We start from the raw sequence: 27,364 nt of genomic DNA on the forward strand, positions 1-27,364 counted from the left end.
TGAAACTGTAGGACAGTGTCTATACCTTTTATTATTATTATTGCTCAAGCTACATATTAAGTTGAAATCACAGGAGAAGGGACTTTCTTCAACAGTAATATTGATAAGAGAAACAAGACAGCCAACAATGTTTTAATAACTATATTTGCATTGTTCGCCCAGCTTGAGGACAGCAAACGGTGAGGAAGAATGGTGTTGCTGCATTCAGCAGCCTCCCAGTTTTCAGAAGGTTTTCCACATGATTTTGGAACATGGCTGAAAGGATTTGCCCTCGTTCATCCACAGCAGCTTTAGTGAGGTCAGCAACTGATGTTTGGCGATAAGGCCTGGCTCACGATCGGCATTTTAATCTGTCCCGAAGGTATTTGATGGGGATGAGGTCAGGGCTCTGCGAAGGCTGTTAAAGCTTTTTGACTCCAAATTCTGACAACTATTTCTTGATGAATCTGGCTTTGTGCATGAGCCCACTACTATGTGGAATCAGCCTTTTTTTTTTTTTAAGCCAACATAACAAAGCTGGAGGAATTTCCCACACCTTACCATTTTACTCAGCTTGATCTTGAGGGTTTATGCCAAACACACTCATTTACACATCAAAGTTTTCATTCATTTGACCATACTGGTTCACAAACAGGGGTTTTCCTTTAATCTTATTCAGGACTGTTATTGTGTTCAGTCATTTTGATGTCATAACAGCAGTGTGTTAAAAGGGTGAACAGCACATGAATGAAAAGCAAAAACACATAAGTCATGGCATCTATTCCACCTCTATCATGCCAAGTATTCAAAAAAATGTTCCTTTATCAGTTGGTAAAGGTGGAATTTACATTCTGACTTCAATTGTGTAAAAAAGACAATTTGCTGCCATCTGCTGGTGAAAACGGTGCATGATAACTGAAAAATACACAATTTCCTAATGCTGGAAGTTCGGATGAAGCTCAACAGTCTTTTCATTCTAAGTGTCCCTTTCAGTGCAGCCTGATCACCTTTATCTATTAAACCCAATTCCCTTATATGTTTTGGGTGTCTTTCTCCATCCGCCTCATCAAGCCCCACGTCTGAGGTGGGGGTAGCTCTGCACTGTACGTGCAATCCCCTCCTTCATATTTACTACGGGTTTATAGCCCATGTCCTCTTTGGCTCGTTCACAGCTGTAGTAATGGTGGGTTCCAGCCAAAGCCACTCTCATAGGTGTAAACGTTGGCTTGAAAGACACTAAAGGCTGCAGGATGAGGGTGAGCAGCCACAGCAGCAGGGCCAGTCCATACACAAGGGTGTAGGGGAGGTGATAGCGTGGAGCGGCGTAACCCAGGCCCACCAGCACTTCAGACATGAAGTCCCAAAACCGAACCGGCTCATCGTTGGTGATGTGATATGGCTGGAAGTGAGGGAGAGGTTCCCGGATTAAAAATGACACAATTATAAGAAGAAAGTCAGAAAAAGCTATCACCAGGTTCAAACGTCTGATGCATGAAAAGAGATTTATGAATGAGGAATGTCTCCCAATTAGCCCCTTGCCGATTTGAATTTTACTCACTTTGCCGCATATGGGGGAGTTTGGTTTGAGGGTTTCGGCAGCCAGGATGTGTCCGTGAACTACATTCTCCACAAAAGTGAAATCCACCAGGTTGGTCCCATCACTGAAGGAAATAAAGATAAGAAAACCGACAACAACACTGATTAAAAAAAACCAAAACCAACTCTTGTCCCCTGGTTGCAATTCTGAGTTTGATGAAGCAGAACAGAAGATGGAAGGATGGTCTCTCAGTACATCACAACACGAATGTACAAACTCAGTCACTCGCCCGTGAATTAATTAACCTTTAAAAAAAAAAATTAAAAAAAACAGCAGGGGAGAAGCCGCTCAGTGAATTAATGCACTTTAAAAGATGGGAAAGCAGGGAGGAAGCGTATTACTGGCTTTTTAAATGTTAAGCAAGATTTTTAATGATTTGCAGTGACAGTACGGAGAATTTGGATGTACAGTATATTACAAAGGAAATGGAGAATAGATTGAGTGAAACCGAGTGCATGCGTTTGAATGGAAGGCAGGACACCGACACAGCGACGGCTCATGTTTTAAAGAGCATTTGATTGTGGTGCAGCGGAGTACGCTGGATTCTTCACAGTCCACAAAAACATGCATGTGAGGTTGATTGTTGACCCTCACTTGGCTGTAGATGTGCTCGCGTTTGCCCTGCGATAGTTCGCTGCGTCAAGCTCATAAAAAGGTATGTTGGCTATTGCTTGAAAATTCTTGTCCAACTCACCCAATGATGAACTTCATCTTGCCCCGGCGAGCCGTGTCCACCAGGATGGGAACCAGCTGTGGGTCTCGAGGACCAAAGATTCCGTGAGGCCGAATGGCCACCGTGAGGAAACCCTTCTGCTGGTCACACGCCTCGAGCACCAACTGAAAAACGAATAAGAGGGAACGTTAAAACATTTGCACACCGCAGCATAGCGCACGTTTATGCTTCTGAAAGTGAACGGCGTGCGGAAGCATCGTCAATTTCATGACCGACAGTGAGAGTTTTCACATTCAACACAAAAACACCCGCCAACCTTTTCCTGTTGAATCTTGGTTGCTGTGTAGTAGTCGATGGGCTTTCTGGCGTAGGGTAGATCCTCTCTCCCGTCCTTGATGTCTGTCCCTTCAAACACCACACTGGCACTGCTCGTCAACACCAGTTTCTAGCAACATTTAAGAGCAAATACACTTCGATGTCTTCTGCCGCCGGTGAACAGTAAATCGTAGGCGTCAAACGGTTCGCTTCCCCACCTGTACCCCAGCCTCGATGCAGGCCAGGATGACGGTTTGCGTGCCCCGAATGTTGACCCTCTCGAACAGTGCCCGGTCATCGCTTGCAGGGGACGGGGAGGCACAGTGGAAAACTAGGGACACATCCTTCAGGGCTGCCAGCAGAGCCTGGGGGTGGGGTGGGGAGGGGAGGGCAAAACAGCTTTGTTTTCACGGGACGTGGCAGAAAGGGGGTAATAATTGTTGCTTTGAAGTCACAGTGTGTGTGTGTGTGTGTGTGTGTGTGTGTGTGTGTGTGTGTGTGTGTGTGTGTGTGTGTGTGTGTGTGTGTGTGTGTGTGTGTGTGTGTGTGTGATGAATCTCGTTACCTGTTTGTCGCAGAGGTCTCCCTGATGAAACACGACACCAGGCAGCTCGTAGCTCTGACGGATATCAAACACGGACACGGAATAGCCTCGATCCAGCAGCTTCTCCACCAGGTGTCTGCCCAGGAAGCCAGAGCCCCCAATGACCGCACACCGCTTATTCCCCTACGACATCAACACGTAGATATTATTACTCACACTCTCATATAACTTAATCGATTGACGCTGATTTGAAGGTTTGACTCACCGGTCGGACACGCGTAGCCATCACCAAAAGTCACCAGGTTCCACTTTCGCCTGGAAGAAGCAGCGGAAATAACTTTAAAATACTTCTTCTAACGTGAATACCGTGGCGCCCTCAGCAAACACACCTGACAGGAGTATTAACGTCAAAATGTCAGTAAATTTATGTTCGACTTACCTGAAACTTCAAGACTGTCGCTGAACCGCCTGAATCGGCTGAGAGAGAACGGCTCTGTGATTGGTCGAGCCGGAGCTCTGCTCGTCCACTGGTAGCCAATGAGCGTTTGGAGACGTCAAAGAACGCGACAATGTGGACCAATGTGGGTTCAATCCGCCCCCAGTGTCTCAAGGCCACGCCTCCTATCACATGCACATGTAAATGAATGATCCATCAATCAGGCGATAACGGATCGACCTGCATTACGTTTGTTCAGCCATCTCTAAAACAATATCCAGCAGGAAGATACAACATGGAGCGGTTTCCTAAAGAATGGAGGGGAGGAGCAATACCAAAATGGCAATGAGCCCCAATGAGGAATTTATTTTTAATCTTCATTTCATATGGAAAGTTATTTATGGTTTGCTTTAACACAGACATATCTAGGACTACAATTTTTGCGTATTTCAGATGGTGCCAGGCACATCTGGAATTGTTGGGTTTTTTCCTTTCCAACATTTGGTTTATCTGTAGCTGCTCAATTTTATTTCTTTTAAGTATTGTTTTGTTCATATATGTTTTTACCTGTCTGTATCTTAGCTGTTATTGCCCTGTATTTATTATGAGATATATTCATATTTTCAATGATTTTATTTTTGCTTTGATTGACGTAAAGTGCTTTGTGATCTTCATTTGCTAAATGTGCAATATAATTAATTTAACTTGTTTATTTCCTTGCATACTTACTAACTTATTTACGTATTTAGAATAGAATAGAAATGCATTATTAATCTCAGAGGTAAATTCTTCTATCTTAACATTGGGGTTGATACATGTTTTAAGCTGTTGTCTCAAATAAGAGAAACAAACAAATCTGCAAATGTATTTTAAAAAGCGATATGTAATTTCTGTTGAGAGTACGTTTGAGAGTGGGCATGAATAAACATTGTCCGGTGTTTTTTCTAGTAAATGAATGTACTTCACGGCTCTTTGCATCAATAACATTTATCCACTCTGTTCTGCAGTGAGGTGTAGAATAATTCTGAAATATTATTATGACTCCCTCGAGTCTTGCAACACATTGTTGACCCATTGTTCAATATAACTTTTCCCTTAAAAAATAAAATAAAATATTTGTTTACATAATTCTACATTTGTACCTAATAAAGACACAGTGTATTTGTGTTTGTTTTCGACACTGGGAGTGTTTGTTGGGGCAGGTAACAGAGAGTATTTATAGAGTTATACAGGCAATATATAAAACTCGGTGGAGCGCATACTTTTAGTGTGGGACTTTCTTTTTATCGCAGTTTTGCAGTTTTTTGGGGGGGATTTGTTCTGAGCACCATAAATTGGTTCGTCCTCGTGATTTCAAGCACCAATCATCGTTTTGCCCGGCTGGTGCGCTTGATATAATCTCCTCTGTGCGCCGCACTGCAACACCTCTGCCTGTCTGAAGCGACCGGCTCCGCAACGGGCGGAGACGGTGAATGAATCAAACGCCTCCGCGCTGATGTGGACGCTGTTAGCTTTGTTATTTTCTCCTCACGTTTCTGCAATAAACAGGTGGTTTTATTTAACTCACGGGTTAATAATTTAATAAACGGTTCATGTGACGCTGTTTGGTGTTCTCCTCCTCCATCAATGAGAAAGAAGCACCATAACCCAGAAGATAAACAATTCCTTCATTCCAGTCCTGCGAACCGCTCCTAATGGTGAGTGTAAATGTTCTATAACCTGGTGACTGAAATAGATCCATGTTGCATGTCAGAGTATTAGTATTAGTATTAGCAGTATTATTACACTAACCTGTGACGTGTTCTGGTTCTCGCCACCAGGCGACCAGCGCCAAGAGGCCATCTCTGCAGGGCCCGGTGCCCCCACCTCGGAAGAAGACCACCCCCAAACCGGAGCTGACCGAGGAGCAGAAGCAGGAGATCCGGGAGGCCTTCGAGCTGTTTGACACGGACGGATCTGGATTTATTGACGTGAAGGAGCTGAAGGTAAGTGAAGAGGGCTCATCTCACCTGTACCTGTACCTGTACCTGTACCTGTACCTGAACAGGTAAGAGACAGTTGTCCACGCGCTCTTCTCTGTCCGCGGCTGTGCAGGTGGCCATGAGAGCTCTGGGCTTTGAACCCAAGAAGGAGGAGATCAAGAAGATGATCGGAGAAGTGGATAAGGATGGCACAGGAAAGATCTCCTTCGCGGACTTCCTCGCCATCATGACTCAGAAAATGGTACCTTTTATTTGAAATCTAACAATACTAAACATAAAGAAAACGTATTCACCACCTTCTCTGGTTTTAGGCCGAGAAGGACTCGAAAGAGGAGATCCTGAAAGCTTTCCGCCTGTTTGATGACGACGAGACGGGAAAGATCTCATTCAGGAATCTAAAGCGGGTCGCCAAAGAGCTCGGAGAGAATCTGACCGATGAGGAGCTGCAGGTGAGGAGTAACAACACGTGATTAAACAATATTCATGATATGAACGCCCATTGCTGTCAAGGCCACTGGCGCATTGAGGGGGTTGGTTATGTTTGCTAAATTATTTAATGCGATGAGACTCTTTTTCTTTTCTTCCTCTGCCGCGTTCCTGCAGGAGATGATCGACGAGGCGGACAGGGACGGAGACGGTGAAGTCAACCAGCAGGAGTTCCTGCGCATCATGAAGAAAACCTGCCTGTACTGAAGGATGTTCAGGGAGTGTGGATGGGACCAGTGGTGGGTTGTTGTTTTTTTTTTTTTTTTGGTTTTTAGATGTGATGCTGCTTAAACGCTCATCAAAGCAAAAACCTTTATCGATACCTTTATTGTGCAGTGCCATGTCTTCACGGAAAATATATCAATCAAAACAGAAAACACTCATTTGAAGTGTCGAGCGAGATGTATGGTGGAACGCCAAATTCTCTTTGATTTGAACACCTTAACGTGATTCATACCAAAACAGCAACAGAGAACTTATTTTCTTGTACGGAATGCTGCACATCTTCCTAATTATATTAAGTATAATATATATATTATTTATCGTTGGGAATTTCTGAGTGCCTGCTTCTCTAATTCTATTCCAATGCTTCGGTGTTTGCACTTTACGTTGGGTTCATCTGTACATCGATTGTGTTGTTCTCATGACTCCAGCTCAGCGTTTTGGCTTTTATTTTTTTTTCCCTGAGAATTGCCTGATGTGAAGAGCTGGTTGCCCACTGATGATAGAGGGAGGGGCGGGGGGCGTGCTGACTCAGCCCTATGCTGCCTGTGGATTTGTGCCTGTACCTCTTTAACGGGGCGATCGCCGCCATCAGGGAAGCTGCCCGACCTGCACACAGGACCTACGACTAAATCAGAGGTTCTCAAAGTGGAGGAGGATGAGCCCCCCCCCCCCCACACGTAGAGCCTTTGAGTTTTTGATTTAATGTTGGGTTTAACTATGAAAAAAAATAAATGCTTTTTTCTCCTCCTAGTTAAGAATCTTCAAATTTTTAATCAGTAAGTCTTTCTACATAGCAGGGGTGACCATACCTTTTATCCATTTACTGGAAAATAAATGGCAGGGTAGCTCGCTAGAGGTGAGAAATATCACTTAAATTGTCTAGAATTTAACTTTCTATATATAAAAAAAACGAATTGTTTTTTTAGTTCTGCCATTTTTAGTCACCAGCAGCAAATGTTTTCTTTTCAGACTGTTTTGAAGCCAACTTGTGTTCACACTAAGAAGTAGAATATAGAGAAGTGGAAGGCTACAATTTGAAATGAACCATAGGAAACACTTGGCCTGCCAACTATAGTCTGGACATCTCTGCTATATAGTCTGCAACTGATTCTAGACTAAAACTTGGATTCGGTTTTATTAATTTCGGGACCTCTTAAATCGCCCCCCCCCACACACACACACTTTGAGAACCACTTACCGAGATTTTTTTTCTTGTAGCTTTGACTATTTCTCCCCGTTGCTGTGCAGATCTCTCTCTCTTCCCTAATTCTTAAATGTTTTGTATGATGTAAAGTGAGTCGAGTAGCATAGTAGTGTTTAATCTACAAATTAAATATATTGAAGCATCGTCTCGGCTTTTAATTCTTTACGTTTTGATAAGCCTTTCGTTGGAACGACTGTTTTTAATAACGAACACCGCAAAAGATTGAAGTTGTTCCACAGCTGCCTATAAAACTTTCCATGATGATTCTTCACGTCAGTTCAAAACTTGACAAATTCTCAGTATTTAAAATGATGGTTCCTCACTGAGGCACCGGTACGAACTCAAACGTGGAGATGTGTGACAGTGATGAAGTATCCCCAACTTTATTTGAACTTAATTAAAAGAGACAATTTCAGTGAACATTAGAGAAGACCCGTAGTAAGAAATGCCAAGAACCACAAGGAGTATAAACACCTCGTCTGGACACGAACGGCTCATAGTGCAGAAGAACATGCGGATGAGAATGAGGTTGTTTTGTTTTTTTAAGTTACAGCATCTAAAAACATCTCATTTAGTAATAGCTGCTCAGTATGTATGAAACGGTTGTCTGAGGTATTTTTGATTTTTTTTCCCCCCACACGTGAGCCGCTCAGCTTTCACCCAGCTTCGCCTTCGAGGCAAAGTCTGCGCTGAGTTTCCGCATCACTTCGGCGTGGCTCTGTCCTGCCAGCTCCTGTCGAACGTTCCCGTAATTTTCTTTCACAAAGTTGGCAAAGGGCGTGGGACCCCGCGGCTTAGAAGGCGTCAGTAGGACCAGCTGACCTGTGCAGAGGGCGCACGCGAACCTCTGAGTGTCCAGCGACTTGGAGTGACGGCCGATTCTGCGAGGGGGATCACAAAATGAGGATTACGACGACGGGACTTAACTCGCCTTGAGAAAAGAAAAAAGAAAAAAAAAAAAAAGGAGAGGAATCGTACTTATTCTGGCAGCGGGTGCACTGGTACTGATATTTGTAGTTGATGTCGTAGCTGTGGCAGCGTGTGACCACGGGCAGCTCGGGATGCACCAGCGTGGATTTCCGGGCGTACAGCTTCCAGAAGCTCCCGTGGCCGTCCCTCACATTGTTAATGAGCCACGTCGCGGCGTGACACATCTCGTGTATTAGCGTGTCCCTGAGACGGTCTAGGAAGTGAGAACAACAGGATTTTAATCACCAGGGTCCAAAAGTCTTCAACTAAAAAAAAGGTTTTTGTTTTGTTTTACTGGGAGACGACACCGAGGACATTTACTTCAGAAATTTGGATTAAATTCTCACTGAACCTCAAAAGAAAAAACCATATCGCCATAAACCATATTAAGCTTCCATTGTTTGTTTCTCACAAGTATGAAATAAAAACTCCTCATTCATTCATACAACATAATATTCTCCACAGTTGGTTTTTACTACATCACCTGCAGAGTCGCAGACTTTCTCCGACAGCTCAATGCGGGCGTAGCGGCTCCCTCCACCTCTTTCTTGCCCCGTCACGCAGTAGCCGGCGGTTTTCCTCATCTTCTTGTTCCAGGTCACAGACATATCGACAGGAAGCTGGACAATTCAAGTCACAGCAGAAGAAGAAGAAGAAGATTAAACAATTTGGTGACAAAGACACTGAATGATGTGAAAGTGTCTCTGGAGCCGCCCAGGTGATCAGAACTCGTGTGTGAGATCTTTCAGGTTTTAATCCACCAACAGTAAAAAGCAATGCAATCGCTTGAATAATGGGGCAACGTGACGGGCGGCACCCTCGCCGCACAGTGGGCAGGTCCCCGGTTGGAGTCTGGACTTGGGTTCTGTGCAGTTTGCATGTTGTCCCTGTAAGTGTTTGGTTCCTCTCGGTACTCCACTTGCCTTTTCACAGTCCCAACAACATTCGAGGTCAATCAGTGACTCTTAAATTGCTCGTAGGCGTGAAAAAGCTTTCTGAATCGGCTCAATGCATCAAAACACATGAACTTAAATTCTATCAGCTGAAAAGACGACAGGAAAAAAGGGATGTTATCAGGTGAAAGAGGGAGGAAATGTTGAAGAGTCAGACTGACTGTCAGTCTGAGATACGGTACACTGGGTAAGTATGACTTTGATGACAATGATGGCAAATATTTCACAACATTGAATTAAAACACTAATGTTTAGGATCAAGTGTCTATCTAAATATAAAACATAGAAATGTGATACGTCACCATCATCTATATGTATGAAGTTCTTTGCAAATTTCTGAGAATTCAAAGCTTCTGAATTTCATTATTGTCCATTCATGTATTTCAAACTAATTTTGTAAGGGTCACATGCAGATATTTGATCCACTAAATGTTTAGAGGATGAACTATATATTTAAGACATTTAATTCCTGACGTCTTCTGAAAATCTGAAAGCAATAATAATAATAGGAAACTGTGCATTTCTCACCTTACTGTCAAACACGGTGGTATTGTACAGCTTGTAAAGTTTCCCCGTGAGCTCCTCCTTGTTCCTCTTAAAGCCAACCACATAGATGGAGCCGGGGTCCGACAGTGACTCTAAGAAGCAGCCGGGAGTCTTACACAACTTGATCCTTCATCCAGTGCAGAAAACAAGAAAAACCACCAATATCTGTCTATGAAAGATGAACTGAGCAACAACCGCAATGGTCCTCAAGACATTTCGAGCAACTTCCCATTTGAATGTGAAACGTGCCGACAGAGGTACCTGCTGGTGGCAGCTCGTCTGGGCTCTGTCTGACTGACCACAGGCTTCCAAAGGGAGGATTTTCCTGGCGTTTTCAGAGGCTGAGGCACTTCCCCAAAAGATTTGGGTTTTTTTGTTCCTGCCTTCACCGAAAGACCAGACGCATCCGGGTGTTTGATGCTTCCTACAGAAATAGAAGAGATATAAACTTCCTAATCTGCTGGATTGTCACAATCAGTACAAGTCATCATGTTACCTTTGGGCTGTACAGAAGAACTTGGAGTTCTTGCAATTATGTTCTTCTTCTTAAGCCTGTCCAGTAAGGATGTGAACTCCTCTTCAGAGGAATCAGAGTCGCACAGAGCAGTCGGAGCAGACAGAGTGCGCTTAGGAGAGGCCGTTACTGTTTGAATTTTACTGGGGAAACGGAAAAAAGGAGATTGCAGGGGCGGTGGTGGTGGTGGCGACTCATTCTCTTTATTGCGCACAGAGGACTCCTTCTTCTTATTGTCCAACGGAGGCTTTGGCTTTGAAGTGCGAGTCCTCCACGTGCTCCTGACCACAACGTTATCATCGTCGTCCTCATCGTCACTAATAAAAACTGGAGAATTGAACTGAAAAAGCGGCCTTCTTAAGGGCTGCGGAGCCGTGGGCGTCTGCCTTGGAACTGCAAAACAGGCAACAATGACAATTGTTGTTTTATTACTAAATGAAACTGGTGAGCATTAGGAAAAAAACACACACTTTATGAGTCAAGCGACGATAGGAAACTATGAAATTGTTTATTTGAAATCAATATGTTACGATTACCTTTTAAAGTAGATTTTGGTGCAATGAAATCATCCCCCGATGAGTAGTCATCCACAATGAAGTTCTTGAGGCTGTGAAATACACACAGACAAAACAGGTTAGAACTTAATTCAACACGAACCATCGACAACTGTGAAGAGAATGCATGAGAAACTCACCTGTCCTCACTCCCACTGGAAACCTTCGGTCTGGCGACGGGAGTTTTCATTTGTTGCAAAACTGAAACGAAAAGAGACAGAAGGGGAGTAAACTGTTAGTGTCACAAGGCCCCACTCAGCGGCTATAAAACAAAACAAAACAAAAAAAAACTTACATGTCTCAAAATTCTCCTCGTCATCTGAGCTCACCACAGTCCACGGACTGCAAGGAACAAAAATGGGGGGAAACTGTCAACTTCAACGCAAAGCATAGATTATATACCTTTCTGCAAACATTTCTGCTTTTCCAAAACCTGTCTTTCTTTGCAGCTCTGGGTGTCTTCTGGGACGCAGCCTTCGCTCGGGGTGTCGCTTTCTCCAAAAGAACTGAGAACATCACAAATCAGATGAGTGACAAATGAAGGAACCAGCAGGGTGTTTCCATGAAGGTGTGTCTGGAATCACTCACATTGATCAAAGTCATCGTCGCTGGACTCACACGCTGGCACGTGACCACTTCTGTAGTCATCTGAACTTAATACCTAAAAGGAAAAAACAACAGTGCTTATTCACATCTTGTTGAACGTTCGCCACGAAGTCCTAAAGTACTTCCCAGACCTTGTGCGCTCCGTCTCCCTTCCAGCTCATCTTGTTCACAACTCTGTCAAACAGGCTGCTCGCATCACTCATCGCTCCAGACTGTGAACTGGAAACAGAAGACGGAAGCAACAAAGACATTAAAGCTGTGTCATGAGCACGAAGATAACGTGTCCGTCGACAGCTTTGTTTAACTCGTTGTTGTTCATTGTTATGCAGACCGCCATGAGCTAAAGAGAACGAAAACGTCAAACAGTCAAACATTCCAGGTAACATACATTATGTCGCCTCTGCGCAAACCGTAAAGTCTGAAGCTGAAACGTTTTTTTTTTTTTCTTAAACAGAAAATAAGATTACCTTTAGTTAAAAACGCAGCAGGAAATACCAGAGTTGTGTAGATGCATTTAAATTACGTTGCGGAGGAATTCGACCAATCAGAGTGAAGCTCTTCTTCTTCTTTCTTTCATTTATTGGCGGGTCGCAAACAGCGTAAGGTGCATACCGCCACCTAGTGTACATGAGTGTGTAGCGTCACATACTCACCTTTATATTCTACCTATTAAATGGGTCTCGCTTAGAAAGTTGAACAATGCCTTCCTGACATTACATACTTCTTCTTTCTCTCCTGCTGTTCCAATAAAGAGTGAAGCTCCTTCTTCTTTTTTCATTTAAAAGGCTCAACAAACGGACTTTCTAGGTGCATTTCTGCCACCTCCCGTTCTGGAGTGTGACCCACAGTAACCCCGCCCCCGCCCCAGAAAATGAATGAGATTGAAGATCTCTTTAAGAGTTCTGGAAATGTCTGGTCACCAACGCTTCCCATCCAGCCTGAAGGAGATTGAGAGGTGCTGCAAAAGTGGAATGGGTCAAAGTACCCAGATATAGGTGTGCCAAGCTTATTGCGTAATAGTCAAATAGACTTGAGGCTCTAACTGCTGCCAGGTGCGTCAACAAAGTATTGAGCAAAAGCTGTGAATACTTGCATACATGAGATTACTTTTCAAATTAATAAATTTGCCAAAATCCCCCCAAACATATTTTTCACATTGCCATGTTGTGTGTCGGTTTTAGAAGGAAAAATGAATTAAATCCAGTTTGGATTAAAGCTCAAACAAAAAATGTGGAAACGGTGCACTGTGAATCTCTCCATCACAAGAAATGAAAGAACAGATTGTGTACATGGAATAAAAAGGAAGAGCTGTTTTTGCCATCCGTTTATTATTTGTTATATATCGAATCTCGTGGCATCATTGACAGCAGACAGTTAACGGACAATACAAAAACAAAACTGCTTAGAAAATACTTACCTAGCCCGTTCCTGGTTTGTGATTTAAAAAAAAAAAAAAAACTCATATCAATCGATGTACATGTCCGATATCTAATTTAGACCTTTCTCATCGACTTGGAGTTAATTTGTCCAAAGCTCCCCCCCCCCCCCCCAATCGTTTCTATAAGCCTTGAGTTACTTCTAAACAAACTACAAATGAACTGATCTGACAAAATTATTGTTTTGGCATTTGAGTTAAGTTTTCATCTACATTAGTTTCTCAAAACTTGCATTTCTACCCATTGTTGGTGTTTACTGGATGATTGCTCAAGACAAACTAAAGAGCCGCTGCAGTTTTAAGTTTCACCGATGCATGTTAAAGCTGAAAATAATTAAATTTTGAGTTACAATTTTCATGGCGAACATTGTCATTTTGAAACACACAACACCCTTATTCCACTTATAAATAGATCGACAAGTAATGACAGCCGGGCGTTTTCCCCACGAGCTGCGGTTAAGTCCCTTGTTCACACCGACGAGAGAAGAAAAAAATCCACGGATCCAAGCACTGAAGGGACAGCAGGCATTCACAGTCCTCTCATGCTCGTCGAATACCTAGAACTGTGTGAGGGGACAAGAGTCTCAGACGTGGCACCTGAAAGTCTCAAGCTATCTGGCTCAGGAAATGCAGACATGTGACGCAGAGGCAATGGAGGACACGAGTGTGAACATGTGCAGGCTCCTTTCAAGATAGGAGTCCTGGTCTAATTGAATGAGACGGGGCAGGAGACAATCATTCCAGGGGTGAGACACTGACCATTCAGTCTGTGGTGCTGATAATGGCTAAACAGGGATATGAGGGAGAAGGAATTTCGTGCTTCCAGTTCAGGCGTTCTCACTGGTCTCTACGGTCTGGTTTTTGACCATGTGATCTGGCTTGTTGCCACTGCTGTGGTACTCCCACATCTGCAGGTAGAGGCGCTCCAAGTCAATTGTGTACTGTTTGGTGTTGAAGAGAGGGCTGCAGATCCGCTGCTTCCAAACACGCGCTCGTACCATCTTCAGGCTGCAGGAGAGGTCAAGCGATTAGTTTGGAAGTGAAACACAGACTAAACAGGCTACTTTTTAAATAGTTACCGATTGACTTATACTCACTATTCCATGTCGGAGCCCAGTTTGACCGCTATGTCCTCATAGTCCTGCCGACTATGGGCTATTAGCTCAGGGCAGCCCAGGCAGTTGAGTTGAGAGGCAGCCACCCGGGAGGCAAGCGTCTCACCTACAAGACAAAAATATACTTGATTCGAAAAGGAATTTATTTTATTTTTTTTTTTAAATATACTTTAAGTTTTAGTATTACATCAGCATTCACAAAGTAATCTCTTAATTATTCTCACCTGGCATGGTGACCATGGGAGTTCCCGCCCAGAGCACGTCCATGCCTGTGGTGTGGCCATTACAAAGAGGAGTGTCCAAGCACACGTCGGCCAGCTGGCCCCTCCTCACGTGCTCCTCCTTGGGGGCCACAGGGGAGAAAATGATGCGAGAGCCGGGCAGGCCCATGTTCTGAGCGTACTGCTGGATGTTGGGCTCGCCGACGGCGGGGAAGCGGAGCAGCCATAACACACTGTTGGGCACGCGCTTCAGGATCTGCAACAATGGAGGAAGTTTAAGTCATCTCACAAAACCATAAGCTGTTTTTATTTTATTTTTAAGTTGTACACCTGGACTAGCTTTTCAAAGAACGGGTAGAATGAAGTCGGTGTGACTTACATTGGCCCACATCTGAAGAGTAGGTGGGTCGATCTTGTAGAGCTGGTTGAAATTGCAATAGACAATAGCGTCCTCTGGGAGACCATACTGTGAGCGAGTGGTCACTACGATGGTGCGTGGCACTTCCTCCCCTGTGGCAGCTTTATTGTTGATCTAATATGTGAAGAAGAGAAAAAAACAAAACAATGTTACTGTTGTTGGCCATACACATGGTGTCAAAGTCTCAGAAACAACATGATCTACTCTGGAAGCTTAATGAATTTATTGTAGGAATGGACAGTTCACTGTGTTGTGTTCAGGATGAAAGTACCTGTGTGGTGGCCAGCCCGTTGCTGACGGTGAAGCCGTTGATGGTGACCTGGATTTGGCCTTGATTGATCATGTTGATGATCGCTTCAGCTGCTGTGTTCATGGGAATTACAGGCATAGAAAGAGCCCCGTTTGTGTCGGCGGCGGAATCCTGGTTGTTGTCACACTTCATCTGGTGGCAGAGAAGCAAATCCAAATTGAAGTGAATGATGCAATAGCTTCAGCAAACAGTCACATAATAACTCCTGCCAAATGTTTAATGTTCCGCTCCACTCAAGAGACTGGAATCTGATTACTCACTTTAATCACTTTGACATCTGGCAGGCTGTCCAGGAAGGCCTTCACGTCGATCCCGTTGAGAACAATGCGGTTGTCAAAGATGTGTCCGTTTGATTTGAAGTCAATAACCGCCTTTTTCTGAGAATTGAAAATAAAATGTTACAACCCTGGAGTTGAGCTGTGATGCATTTGATGACACGCCGAGCTGGCGGAACAGATGGAGGCAAACCTTGAGGTGGGGGAACATGTTGGCGTGGTCTCCAATAAAGAAAGTATGAGGCATGTAGACCAGCTTCTCGGAGTACTGCTCAGCTACTTCCATTGGGGACGTCTCCTTGTCTGTGACAATGTAGTCCATGAAGGGAGCGCCACTGGTTCCGGGGTAACCCAGCCACATGGCCTTTTGAGACAAACGCATCGTGTAAGTGTCGTACGGTCACCAGATACAAAGATGATCGTCTACCACAAACCAGATGTGGAATTTACCTGAACAGGGGCAGGGCGCAGAGCAAACAGCTCATTTCGTGCTCCCTTGGTGTAGCCGTTCATGTTGACCAGGATGTGTACTCCATCCTGGTGAATACGGTCAGCTGCCTTGCCGTTGCAGGGGATCTGGAGTGCCACGGTAACGAGCGTTAGTGCAAACAAATCCAGCCACCTAAACATTAACCTTTGTTTACAGACCTCCTGTAAATATACAATCACTGAGAGTTACCTGTGAGAGGTCGGTGAAATGATGAGCTTCTGCAACCACCTTGACACGGAAGTTGGTACTGTCGTCTGGGCTGAGCGCGTAGCAGAACACCTTCACAAAAAGGAGTAAAAGCAAAGATTTGAGTCAACTTTGCGCATCAATTTGCTGTTGACACTAAATATTGGAATGAGAAAACGTATCAAGTTCAGTCTGGTTTCGTCAGCTGACCTCAAACTTCTCAGGGTTGTGCATGCCAGGAATTGACTGCATCAGGTGTGAAGTCGGGTGGTTGCCAAAGTCTGAACTGACGTAGCCAATCCGCAAACGTCCGCCGCTGGCCTTCAGGTCTTTAGGATGCTCATAAGCAGGTTTGTGCAGGGCATTAATCTGTGGAATTAGTAATGTTGTAAGAACACAACTACACAAGAAGGCAAAATGCTTCAGTGATTAAATATATTGGTCCAAATACAAAACGACCTGATCAAAAGACAATTCCTCTTATAAAGCTTTACATTTCCTACAATTTATTACAAACCCACAGAATTAAACTGCTAAATTTGAAATTTTATGGGTGCATGTGCACATACTCCTCAGAGGTTTTCTCATTATAGTCTTAATTCTCAGCTCTGTGCAGATCTCCTGCCTCCCTGGTTTTACTCCAATGATCCTGATATGTACTCCTGATTGCGGACGCCTAACAAATGACCGGCTCACTCAGGTGTCTGCAGATCACGTCCAGCATGTTGTTATGCAGTACTACGCATTACACCAGGAGGTGAAAATTAGACGAGGAATTATAGGTAGTTTTCAGATCAAGAAATAAAAAGAAAGCCCATTTTATATTTGAACCAATACAGCAACTGAAAAACCTCTATAATCCCACATCCCATCTCCCCTTCCACCAAACCTTCACCCAACACAAGCAACACACTCACCAGCTATTCTGACTCAAAGTACAGTTCATTCCCATATCTTGCTTCTCCCTTACCTTCCCCATATCCCCGCAGACAGGCACTTCCATCACCAGCCACCTTCCATCCCCCCAAAATATAAATTAAAGGTTACTTGCTTTGATCATTGCGTGTACCTTGTCCAGGCAAAGGTTTCCGTGGCGCTCGGCAATGGCCTTGCGGAAGTTGTGAGACAGTGGATAGAGCATGCTGTGGTGTGGGTGGACCGAGGGCAGGCGGTTCTTGTCCAGCTGGTCAGCTACAATGCTCACAAGCTTTTTCATCCTCTCATCATAATCTGTCCAGTCACAAACAATCTGGAGAGAAAAAAAAGAGGCGCAGATGGTCAGAAAATATGTTCCAAATTTACCGGGTGGAAAAACATGAGCCGATCTTGTCGTTGTCGAGAAGAGAAATAGGAGAATATGAAAACCTGTAGGCAATGAGCCAAATTGCAGTAAGCGTCAGGGAAGTCTGGCTTCAGCTTTAAGGCGGTGCGATAAGATGCAATGGCCTCTGGGATGTTTCCAGAATCCTGAGAAGACATTAAAATGCACATTCAGCGAAGTTTACAAAACGTATCGACGACCACACAGACCGTCATTCTCAGCTATACAAGGTAACTCCCGGTTTGAATGAATATGTATTCAAACCCCCCACCTTGTGAATAGAAGCCAGATTGCTGTGAGCATCAGCAAAGGCAGGGTTGATCTGGATGGCACGGGTGTAGCACTGGAGCGCTCCTTGTACGTCTTGCATCTCCTTCAGTGTGTTGCCCATGTTAGAGTAGGCATCCGCAAATGTGGGACTGATCCTACAATCACACACAAACCATTGACATATACAAAAAGCATACACACAAATGTGTTTTTTCACTTAGTAGTGTGTCTATCTGTATTTGCACAAAGTGAAAGAAGACACATTGAACAACAGTGAGACAATTAGACATATTTAAGTGACTGTCCATCATATTGAGCACTTACAAGTAGATCTAATCTCTACGACAACTTCTGAATAAGCAGGCTGAGTAAAAACAAACCTAATGGCCTCCTTGTAGTGCATGAGGGCCTCCTGAAGTTTCCCCTGCTGCTGGAGGACACTGGCCAGATTAGAGTGAGCTGCTGCGAACTCTGGGAACACCTGACCAATGAGAGAATATTATTAGGAAAATCGGAGGCAAGAACTGAATAGTCTCACAATCACAGAAATCGTGAAGACTTAAAATGAGAAATTATTCTGAAGAGAAGAGTCTGATTCTGAACTCACCTCTAAAGCTTTTCTGTAGAGTTGAACGGCCTCCTCGATGTTACCCTGTTCACGCTTGATGTTGGCCAGGTTATTAAGTGAGTCGGCGTGAGTTGGACACAAACGCAAAGCAGTGTTGTAGCATTCTTCTGCTTCCGACACCTGCAAAATAGGAAGAAAAAAAAGAATGTAATCAGTAATTGACTACAGTTTTTAAAGAGACAATCCCCCAAAATGAATCAAGACTTTAATACACAAAAATACGTATTACATTTCCTTTCTCCTTGAGGGCGTTTGCCAAATTGCAGTAGGCATCAGGAAAGTGTGGCTGCAATTCAATAGCACGACGGTACGTGTCGATGGCCAGATCAATGAGGCCCTGCTCGTAGTAGACACAGGCCAGATTCCCATGGACGACCGCATGGTTGGGACTCAGGCTCAGAGCTCTCAGGTATCCAGCTACAGCTCTGGAAACACAAGACATGCTCAACATCAGTGTTGCGCAAAGAAAGAAATTGTCATGTTTTCAACCTTCAGGCATCAAAGATAAGAACACCTGCACTGCAAAGTGCTGGTATTTTCCCTTTGCTATTCAGGTGTGTTGTATATTTGATGTTATTTTTCCAACACTTTAAACTGACAGTTTTGTATGTGGCACAACATTGTTATGTTTCAATGCTATGTACACAACCCGCAGCTCCAAGAACAGGGAGTGTCTGACATCAACTTTGTCCCGGTGTCATTCTAAATCTCGGAGGGTGTGGTGGAGACGTGCCTTTGCACAAGAATGATAAAAAGAAGTGGCACAACGTGTTCCACGTCAACTGGAGACACACCTGTCAAAGATGCGAGCTTCCTTCAATACGTTGCCTAAATTGATGTAGGCGTCCAGAAAATTTGGATCCAAGGTGACAGCCTGAAAACAGAACATAGCTTATTGAATTGAGCGTGACGGGAATATACGGACCAAGACTGGAAAAGGTTACAAAACTAATGCAACTGACCTTTTCAAAGTGGTGTATGGCCAGCCATATCTCTCCCTGGGCATTGAACACACAGCCCAGGTTGCTCCAAGCTACTGCAAAGTTGGGCTGAGTCTCAATGGCTTTCAGGTAGCAAGCCTTCAGTGGGTTTACAATGAACGACCACAGGAAAGGAGAAGAGGTAGAATGGGAGAGGTATAGTGCGTAGAGGGGGAGGGGAGGGGTGGGGTTGTAAAATAAAAACAAATAGAAGATTGAGAATAAAAGTAAGAAAAAACAAAAAGGGCAGAGAAAGCAAAATTAGTGTCTATTCTCCATGATGGCAAAAAGTGAGTCTGCAGCATGGGCTCGCCTGCGCACAAGTCTGCCGCGCAAAGCTGCTTTGCTTTTTCCTACGCTGCGCTGATCCAACCAACACCCACACGTAGGCCCAGCAGTCATCCTACAGTTATGAACACACCCGACAGCTGTAGTGGTTCCTTCAACACGTATAGTCTAGTACCCCTCCTCCCCCCAACAGATCAATTGACCCAAGACAAGTAACTTTGAATGCTGCGTTGACTGTTGGCACTACATCCCACAACCTAGGATGGTGGGCACTTCGTGCAGGTGACAGTCCCTGTAAAGCATGCGCAACAAACGCGAGCGCGCCGGGTGGGTCTGCTGCCACCACCACAATGCACCGCTCGATGCTGCTCGCGTGACCTTGCACCTGGCAAAGGTCATTACTTCGCTGCGACGCTCGCTGAATGGCCTTGTGAAACAGCTGCAGACCAACAACCCCTCGCAGATCACCTGCAACACCAGACTGGCACACGCTTGGCACCCAAGGAGCGTCTCAGACTACGAGGGAGGGGCTCGAGAAGCCAAACAGGGGCCAGGTGACAGGAGCCAAAAATGTATGGCCGTTTGATTCCGAATGATTCATGGTAAATGGCAAAAGGGGTTTACCCCCTCCCTTTAAAAGTCAATTATGTCTGAGACGTGAAGGGCTTCTGGGAGCGAGGCTGGTTGTGAGTGGGGAGAGGTCCACAACCAACAGGCCAAAGGGAATGAGAGGGGGTGGGGGTTCGCACGCTTGCGCTTTCCGCCCTTTTGGTCGCTTGGAAGGCATCGCTGCGCAGCCCCTGCGCTACTGCAGACTCACAGCGCACTATCTGCATCATCAGAATGCTGCAACTCCAAATAAAGAAGGGAAAAACAAAACAAAACAGGAAAAAATAACCAACATGTAAGAGTTAGAGGGGTCTTACTTGTTTTTCACCATTATTGCTTCCAATTCCAAGTTTGTTTTTTTATTTAATACAAAGTTGGGTAATTAGTGTGGCATATTTTTAAGAAATGCTTACTGTGATTTGTTATTTTATTATTAATCTATTCTTTTGCTCTTCAAAGGAAGCCACAAGACAGAGGAGCTCAAGCATGAAGTGAGGTGGTTTTTCTTTTGTTGGCAGTTACAAACCCGTTACCATATTTTTGGACTTTGTCAGAGTGGTGGTCGCAGCTGGCTGGAAGAAGAGGAGAGGACTGAGGCTGCCCTAGTGTTCCTTTCCGCCAGGCACCTACGCAGGAATAGTGTCACCCACCTGAAACCTTCTAAATAACAATATCAGTTGTGGAAAAACCAAAAGAGACAAAATCAGAAAACAATACCGTTAGTAAAAGTTCTCAAACAATACATTCTTTTCTTAATATGGAAATAAAACACGTTCTTCCAAATCACAACAAACAAACAAACAAAAAAAACTAGAACACTATCCTTAGGTTTTCAGTCATGCAATGATCATTTTTTTTTAAAAAAAATAATCAAAAGGAATGCTTTAAGGGTAACTGGGAGGGAAGAAAGGCTTTGACATGTGCAATTTCGCTCTGACGTTTAATCAGTTTTCAGGTTGTTTTTCAATTTCATTTTAACACCAAACTACAGGAGGGCAGTTACTGGCTTGATCTTGCCCAAATGAACTGATCCCATCTCTTTGGGAATAATATTACATGGTTCAAGAAAAAGGGAAGAAATATTAATCATTGCTTGTCTTTTGTTTCTTTTTGCATTTTCATGAAATAGTTTTCAAACTTTGATTTCTTTATCCTGGCCTGCTTTCTTGAATCCTGGCCAATGGGTAGGGAGAAAAGTCTGTGGTTTGATTATTTGTATCTAGAAGCCTCCACAGCTCTGAAATAAAGAGGTCATCGCTGTTGCTGCGCGTGTTTCTGTCTTTCTAAACCAGCATCTGACGCAGGCGGTGGAGTACAGATAGTGAGCTGTCTGCCTGACGCAACTTTGACCATTTAAAAGCACTTGTGTGCAGTTTTACCCCCACAGTTAAAGATGCTATTCAAGGACAGCTGTTATCAGGGCAGATAAAGCAGCTGGGTAAAGTGTTTGTTCTCAACTAAGCTGACAGGATAATGTAATTGTGCATGGAAAGCAAGTGGGCATGCTTGAGCACTCAAGAAAAATGGTCAGGAAGGCAGCTCTCAGCGCGCATACTCCACCAATCCTCAGCAAGCGCGTGGGGGGGTGGAGCGACAGAGCAGGGGAGCAGGTGACTCCCTTGTGCTCCTCCCCACTCCTTAACCCCCCTCTAGCACGAAATAAGATGGCCTGTAACCAGTGGGACAACTCCGTATCTCCAGATTAGACCAAACCCAGGAAGGTAACCCCACCCACCCCCCGCGATACTGACACAAGTTTTAAAAGTGACAAATCGTCACGTAACACCTGGGGGAAAAACCCACACTGGCAGCAACTGTACTGACAGCAGACAAATGGAACAGCTGGTCATTGGGCACTTGATGGACGACACAGGAGTTTATTGGTTAGGTTAGAAACCATCCTATCTTTTGCACTGAAAATATAAACTAGCTTCTCATCAGTTCATATTTTCTTCAAAGACCGAGCCAGCATTTTCCCTCCAAAGTCAACTATATACTTAAAAAGAAAAGGCATTCGCCGAGGTTTGATTCACCGTGCAAATTCAAAGACTTCAGCCTTTCTTCCTGAAAGGGCAGGGGGCTGACCTCCGATAAAAGGTCGGTGTGAAGCACAGGACACAGGGTGTTTCACGTTGGGGACAGTTGTAGTATATTTAAAATATTCAAAACAAAACAAGTGGCTTTCTAAAAAAATTTTTTTTAAAAAGTAAAAACAAGGGGGAGAATTTTTTTTAGTTGACTATGATTAAAAAAAAATAGAGCAAAGTTGACTGCCTCATGGTTTTAACTGATTGCAGTCCAAAAGGTCAAATAGGATTTTGCTCAATGCAAAGTGTGAATTAGGCAATGAGCCCTTTTCTGTTTTTCACTTAGCCAAAAGGGTTGAATGGAGGAGACTTGGATGTTTTATAAAAATGTCAAAAGGATGGAAAAGTACTTCTATGGGCTCAACGAGACTAAATAATAAAAGAAAAAAACAAAACAAAAAAATAAAGAACGCAAATATCGAAATGCCATCCCACTGTACGTACCTTAGCCTCTTCCAAACGTCCAAGGGCTTTAAGCAAATTGCCCAAATCGCTACGGACACAGTAAAGATCCTGAGGAAAAGAGCAAAAGCCAAAAAGATATATTAACATCTACAATTCTAATAAACTGCATATCAGCGTTAAATCACGTCAGATTTTGCATGTTGATTTCAGGACTTCAGTAAAAAATATAAATTGGTGACTCACGGGGTTATACTGTAATGCTGACACATAGGCCTGCACCGCTCCCTCCATGTCTCCCGCGGCCACCAGAGCTGCAGCCAGGTTGATGTATCCATCGATGAAATCCGGCTTAAGCCTCAGTGCGTGGCGGTAATGCTCGATGGCTTCCTGCAGTTGCCCACGCTCCTTGTACACATTCCCCAAGTTGGAGTAGGCCTCAGCCAGCATTGGGTTCTGTTTGATGGCCAAGGTGCTGAAATGAGCAGACCTGCAGGGCAGCAAAAAGGACATGCAACCGTCAAATTCCACATGAAAAAGAACTGGCATAGACAGTTTAACGTGTTGTGTATGATCCTAATTTAAGATGAATTATTCCAGATATTTCTTACATTAGTCTAGCAAAAAAGGAATCATTTTAACAACAGTTCAAAAACTACAGAACACCATAATGCTTTTAATGGTGACTTAAAGGTTAAGACAACCACACAGTAACAACTCCGGAGACTCTAACTCTTCACTAGGGCACCTGCAAAGCAAAATTATCCCACCACCAGAAGCGTGTTAAGAGTCACAAGGGGACAGACAGCAGGTTAAATCAAGCAACGGGCAAGTTGTTCCAGACGAGTCTCCAGATCAGCTATGTGCACCCAAAGCCGGGGGACCCACTCTGCTACCTCCACACCACATGCTCAGGCTGCGTGAGCCCACCTCCCCCCCACACCTTACCTGTCGAGTCTTCGGCACTGGAAGTGGATGGAGGACAGAAGCAACAGGACGCCTGTGTTATCAGGCTCCTGCCTCCACAGCTGCATGCAGTGGCGCTCGGCTGCCTCAAAATCCCCTGACTGATATTCCCGGTGCGCCAGCTCAGCCAACCCTTGGAAGGAAAGCATACGTTTTGTTGGTTCTGGAGCACCAACACAACCCAAAGAGGGGGAAAACAACATGTTAGAGGTGATGGAAGAAATTAAATCAGACAAATGATAACTGAAAAATAAAGACATGACTGTGAATATTGCACCAAAATACAATAAACTTAACAGAAAAACAAGACAATGGTCAAAATCAACAGACGATTGAAATGAAGTGATGAAAATGTGGGTAAACATTACGACGACACTCTTTGGACATAAAATGTACGGTAATAGATTACACTGGGCTGTCATGGAGCAGCTATAAAAGAGCAGAATAAAAATATACAAAATTAAATGTCGTGTTAACGGAGAATAAATAACGATGCTTTATTGATGTCCGGTATAGTGAATGAAATAGATCTTATATTGTCATAAACAGATGTTTATCATGAAAGCTGTAAACAGAAATTAGAGGAGGAAAGAAATGCATGAAATGGAGGGGGTTGGGTAGGGAATAGTGGGTAGGTGGAAGGTACAGTGGCACAAAATCAAAACCTGCTCATTCCACCCATTCAAATATGAACCAGAAGCCCGATAGTCCTCTGTAAAGCCACGAGTAAAAACAGATATGATTAGAAAATATTAGGTGATTATGGAAACACAGTCTATTCAGGCTGGTTTAATCTGAGCGTTCAAGAGGGAACATATGGTTTCCAGTAAAACAGCAGGGGTAGTAGGAAGTCACAGTTTCAGGTCCCTGTGCTAACAGAAAGGCGGGCGCGGCTACCTATGACATACTTTCAATATAGAATCCACACGGAGCAGCACATTGTGTACCTGAGACGTATGCAACAACAAAATGACAAACTATTCTGGACTTTAACAGTGGCGGTATAGTTTTGTTCAGCTTACATCTTTACCCTCAAAGTCAGAATCAAGATAAATTAAGGTTTTTGCATAAAATATCCTAAACTGCGCACTGAACCTGCAAGGAACCACATTCATTACACACAAATACCAGGTTGCAGTAATGCAAAAACATGTTTGCGAATACACAAATGGTGGAGCTTATTATAGGTTGCACCACCCGTCACGAACATCAGTTGTTGATACGTGCATCCAACAGCTAATTTACACAAGACTAGAAACTCGGAATTCCATACACAAGTAAATTGCACAATGTTTTACCAAATAAATGCAACTTTTCATAGGGGTGTACAATAAATCAGAGAAATAGATTAAATGCAAAACACCCTGGCATGCACATTTCCACATGCACAAAAAAACTCCCTGATTACATCAACATTGTTCTTTCCCACAAAGTTTCACCAACAGCACTGGGGCAAATTCCCAATTCTCCACCTGTATATTAGCAATTCACACTGAACTGTGGTAACAGTCGACAAATAAACCTTGCAATAGTTCTATTATATCATCTGACCTCCAAGATCACCTGAGAAGGCAAAAAACTGTTTTTTCACAGGTGTGTGTTGGGGGGGGTTGTTTTGCAGCATCATCTTGGTACAATGTCAGCAGGACATAACAAAGGTGTAACAGCCAAACACTAAAACCTGTGAGGCAGAGACTAGTTTCATCTCTGTAGCACCTCTGGCCTCTGGAAACTCTTTAAAGTAGACAGAAGCCTGACCGACTGGTTCTTCATTGACATAGTTACTTTACACCTAACAATAGATCCTAATATGGTTGTGTAGCTTGGAGTCTTTCTGTTGAGGGATGCAGTAGACAAAATTTTACAATACATATACCGAGATTTTTGCTGCATGGCATCCAGACATTTTGTACAACTTGCAGATTTATTTCACAAATTCTTGTCTCACACAACTAGCTATCTTTTAGCCATTTAAACATTTTAAATATGACCTCCAGTATACAACTTCCACTGAATTGGTTGAGTCTAGGTATGAACTATCACTGTTGCTTATAGAATTTAATTCTGCTGTGGTGCTCCCAAAGAAAGGTACATAAATGTAGTTGAAGGACGTGTAAAATGTGTCTAAACGGCGGTTTGTTTGTTTTTTCATTTCCAATCAATCATTGTTAGTTCCTACTACAGTGCGTCGGGGGGAATCTAATATTGTAAATGGTTGCAATTCATGATTTGGATCAAGGACAAGTGGTTTCCAATACACGTGCAACAATCGCGAGCAGATCTGTGGTAATCGCGAGCAGATCTGTGGTAATCGCGAGCCTTTTCCTCGCTGATCACATTTGGAGGGAAAAGGAGTGTACAGACAAAACAGAGGTCACCTGCTGTGTGTAACTGCTTATTAAACTAAAAAATGAGTGTTTCAGCCTGAAAAAGAGCCTTTCTTGAAGACGCTCGTGACGAACGCCATATTGATCGGCTTCAGGCCGCTCGTGAGGAACCAAGATGCATTACGCAAACGATGTACCCACGTGAACATCCACGAGACTTAACAAAATGTCGATACATTTGTTAGTTTAACAGACAAGAATTGACCTTTTTTTTTGTTTTGTTGGTTAAACATAAAAAAAAAAAAAAAAAAAAAAAAGAGTCAACAGCGACATATAACGATGATGTTACATTTAGCCATTATCAATAAAGAGGCGCGGGCCTGTTCCAGCAGAGCCATCTTGTTCCTATCAGGTCCTCAGAGCATTACTTCCATTTCTGTTACACTTTGGTCACTAAATCGACGCTTACACGAGGTGATATCTTCTCGGTTTGGACTCAGGCTACAGATAAGAGTAATAACACACGGCAGTGAAATTAAAAACACCAACCAACCTGTGCTGTCAGCCACATTTCCCACTGAGCTCGCCATCTCCTCAGGCTTCGTGTCTTGCACGGAGGTCGTCAATGTGTCTCCTTTCAGTTTACAGATTCAGAGAGGGGGGGAAAAAAAAAAAATAGTCGACGACTCGTCGTCTTTGTTGAGGCCAACGAACACGTTGACTGGCCGCTAAGTACCGCCAGCTAGTCCTTATCTATGTGTCGATCCGCACGTCGCAATGCGCCGAACATAAACCTCACGCGACGTTCAGAATCTCCGGGTGATCGTTAAGCATCTAAGCCCCACACGCCTTCTAATATACAAATATATAAGGTTTTAACGTTGAGGATTAAGCCTGCTTTCCCCTCACAACAAAGCAGCTCTAACACATAAAATGGCGAAAGGGGTGGAACTTGTTTTTGAGAGAAACTAGTCCCGAGGCTCGCCACTACGAGGAAACGTGTGAAGAGTAGTAATAAATGTCCACATGGGTAGAAATATAAACCGCAAGACGTGGGTATGATGCTTTGTTCGCCAATAATGTGACACACATGACAATGATATTTCTTTAATCGATAATGAATGACCTAGCGCGGAAGAATACACTGGCGCAGAAGGCGGAGTGCAACCGGGAAAAGGCGGAACCGGCGCATGGAGCTTGATGAAGAGAGACATTTTCCATCATGCGCCCTGGTTAAATGTTGCCGTGTGTCGTTTAAAGATAACAAAACATGCAAAATACACAAGATCAACACTGCAAGCACGCGAAATAACCTGACACGGCAAACATTTCGTAACGTTTGCAAAGGGTTTGCAAGCTTGTACAAGTTGGTTATATGCAAGTCAGAAACTGTTAAGTACTCTTTCACCCTGCCGATACTGCATTATTACATGTACAGGAATATGCAAGTATT

At 43.8% G+C, this 27,364-nt stretch overlaps 4 protein-coding genes across 10 annotated transcripts; 1 reads left to right on the forward strand and 3 right to left on the reverse strand.

The window, feature by feature from the left end:
• Window positions 1–17: 17 nt before the first annotated feature.
• On the reverse strand, window positions 18–3,603 carry nsdhl (NAD(P) dependent 3-beta-hydroxysteroid dehydrogenase NSDHL). Of its 2 annotated transcripts, none has more exons than XM_080465791.1 (8): window positions 3,548–3,603; window positions 3,374–3,423; window positions 3,130–3,291; window positions 2,783–2,929; window positions 2,566–2,694; window positions 2,271–2,413; window positions 1,538–1,640; window positions 18–1,378 (listed from the first exon to the last, which is right to left on the reverse strand). In XM_080465791.1, the coding sequence occupies exons 2-8, from the start codon at window positions 3,392–3,394 to the stop codon at window positions 1,046–1,048; spliced, it is 1,038 nt and encodes a 345-aa protein (XP_080321917.1). In that variant the 5' UTR covers window positions 3,395–3,423; window positions 3,548–3,603; the 3' UTR covers window positions 18–1,045. The 2 variants fall into 2 exon arrangements, with proteins under 2 accessions (XP_080321917.1, XP_080321918.1); XM_080465792.1 differs by having other exon boundaries at window positions 3,498–3,557.
• Window positions 3,604–5,283: 1,680 nt separating this feature from the next.
• On the forward strand, window positions 5,284–6,251 carry cetn2 (centrin, EF-hand protein, 2; the record flags this gene model as incomplete). The annotated part of the gene is made up of 5 exons (XM_080466179.1): window positions 5,284–5,292; window positions 5,365–5,529; window positions 5,639–5,767; window positions 5,838–5,975; window positions 6,130–6,251. 5 exons carry the CDS (start codon window positions 5,284–5,286, stop codon window positions 6,217–6,219), a joined length of 531 nt encoding a protein of 176 aa, XP_080322305.1. The 3' UTR covers window positions 6,220–6,251.
• Window positions 6,252–7,799: 1,548 nt separating this feature from the next.
• gcna (germ cell nuclear acidic peptidase) lies at window positions 7,800–12,523 on the reverse strand. Of its 2 annotated transcripts, none has more exons than XM_080465790.1 (13): window positions 12,237–12,523; window positions 11,715–11,802; window positions 11,566–11,638; window positions 11,411–11,483; window positions 11,273–11,319; window positions 11,118–11,178; window positions 10,960–11,030; window positions 10,406–10,816; window positions 10,171–10,333; window positions 9,892–10,036; window positions 8,895–9,030; window positions 8,420–8,624; window positions 7,800–8,322 (listed from the first exon to the last, which is right to left on the reverse strand). In XM_080465790.1, exons 2-13 carry the CDS (start codon window positions 11,784–11,786, stop codon window positions 8,091–8,093), a joined length of 1,689 nt encoding a protein of 562 aa, XP_080321916.1. In that variant the 5' UTR covers window positions 11,787–11,802; window positions 12,237–12,523; the 3' UTR covers window positions 7,800–8,090. The 2 variants fall into 2 exon arrangements, with proteins under 2 accessions (XP_080321916.1, XP_080321915.1); XM_080465789.1 differs by lacking the exon at window positions 12,237–12,523 and adding an exon at window positions 12,051–12,134.
• A 347-nt stretch (window positions 12,524–12,870) lies between these two features.
• Window positions 12,871–26,856, reverse strand: LOC308111061 (UDP-N-acetylglucosamine--peptide N-acetylglucosaminyltransferase 110 kDa subunit). 5 transcript variants are annotated; one of them, XM_080465786.1, is made up of 22 exons: window positions 26,465–26,856; window positions 23,567–23,717; window positions 22,865–23,108; window positions 22,661–22,729; window positions 19,215–19,331; window positions 19,047–19,126; window positions 18,482–18,677; window positions 18,232–18,372; window positions 18,005–18,105; window positions 17,626–17,779; window positions 17,399–17,500; window positions 17,085–17,282; window positions 16,244–16,402; window positions 16,037–16,126; window positions 15,808–15,933; window positions 15,551–15,721; window positions 15,343–15,459; window positions 15,044–15,214; window positions 14,734–14,886; window positions 14,358–14,610; window positions 14,116–14,239; window positions 12,871–14,026 (listed from the first exon to the last, which is right to left on the reverse strand). In XM_080465786.1, the coding sequence occupies exons 1-22, from the start codon at window positions 26,499–26,501 to the stop codon at window positions 13,846–13,848; spliced, it is 3,135 nt and encodes a 1,044-aa protein (XP_080321912.1). In that variant the 5' UTR covers window positions 26,502–26,856; the 3' UTR covers window positions 12,871–13,845. The 5 variants fall into 5 exon arrangements, with proteins under 5 accessions (XP_080321912.1, XP_080321910.1, XP_080321914.1 ...); XM_080465784.1 differs by having other exon boundaries at window positions 23,567–23,747; window positions 26,465–26,837; XM_080465787.1 differs by having other exon boundaries at window positions 12,872–14,026; window positions 17,103–17,282.
• Between the last annotated feature and the right edge of the window lie 508 nt (window positions 26,857–27,364).

Source organism: Lipophrys pholis (assembly GCF_963383615.2).
Source record: "Lipophrys pholis genome assembly, chromosome: 6".
In the NCBI taxonomy this organism is placed as follows: domain Eukaryota; kingdom Metazoa; phylum Chordata; class Actinopteri; order Blenniiformes; family Blenniidae; genus Lipophrys; species Lipophrys pholis.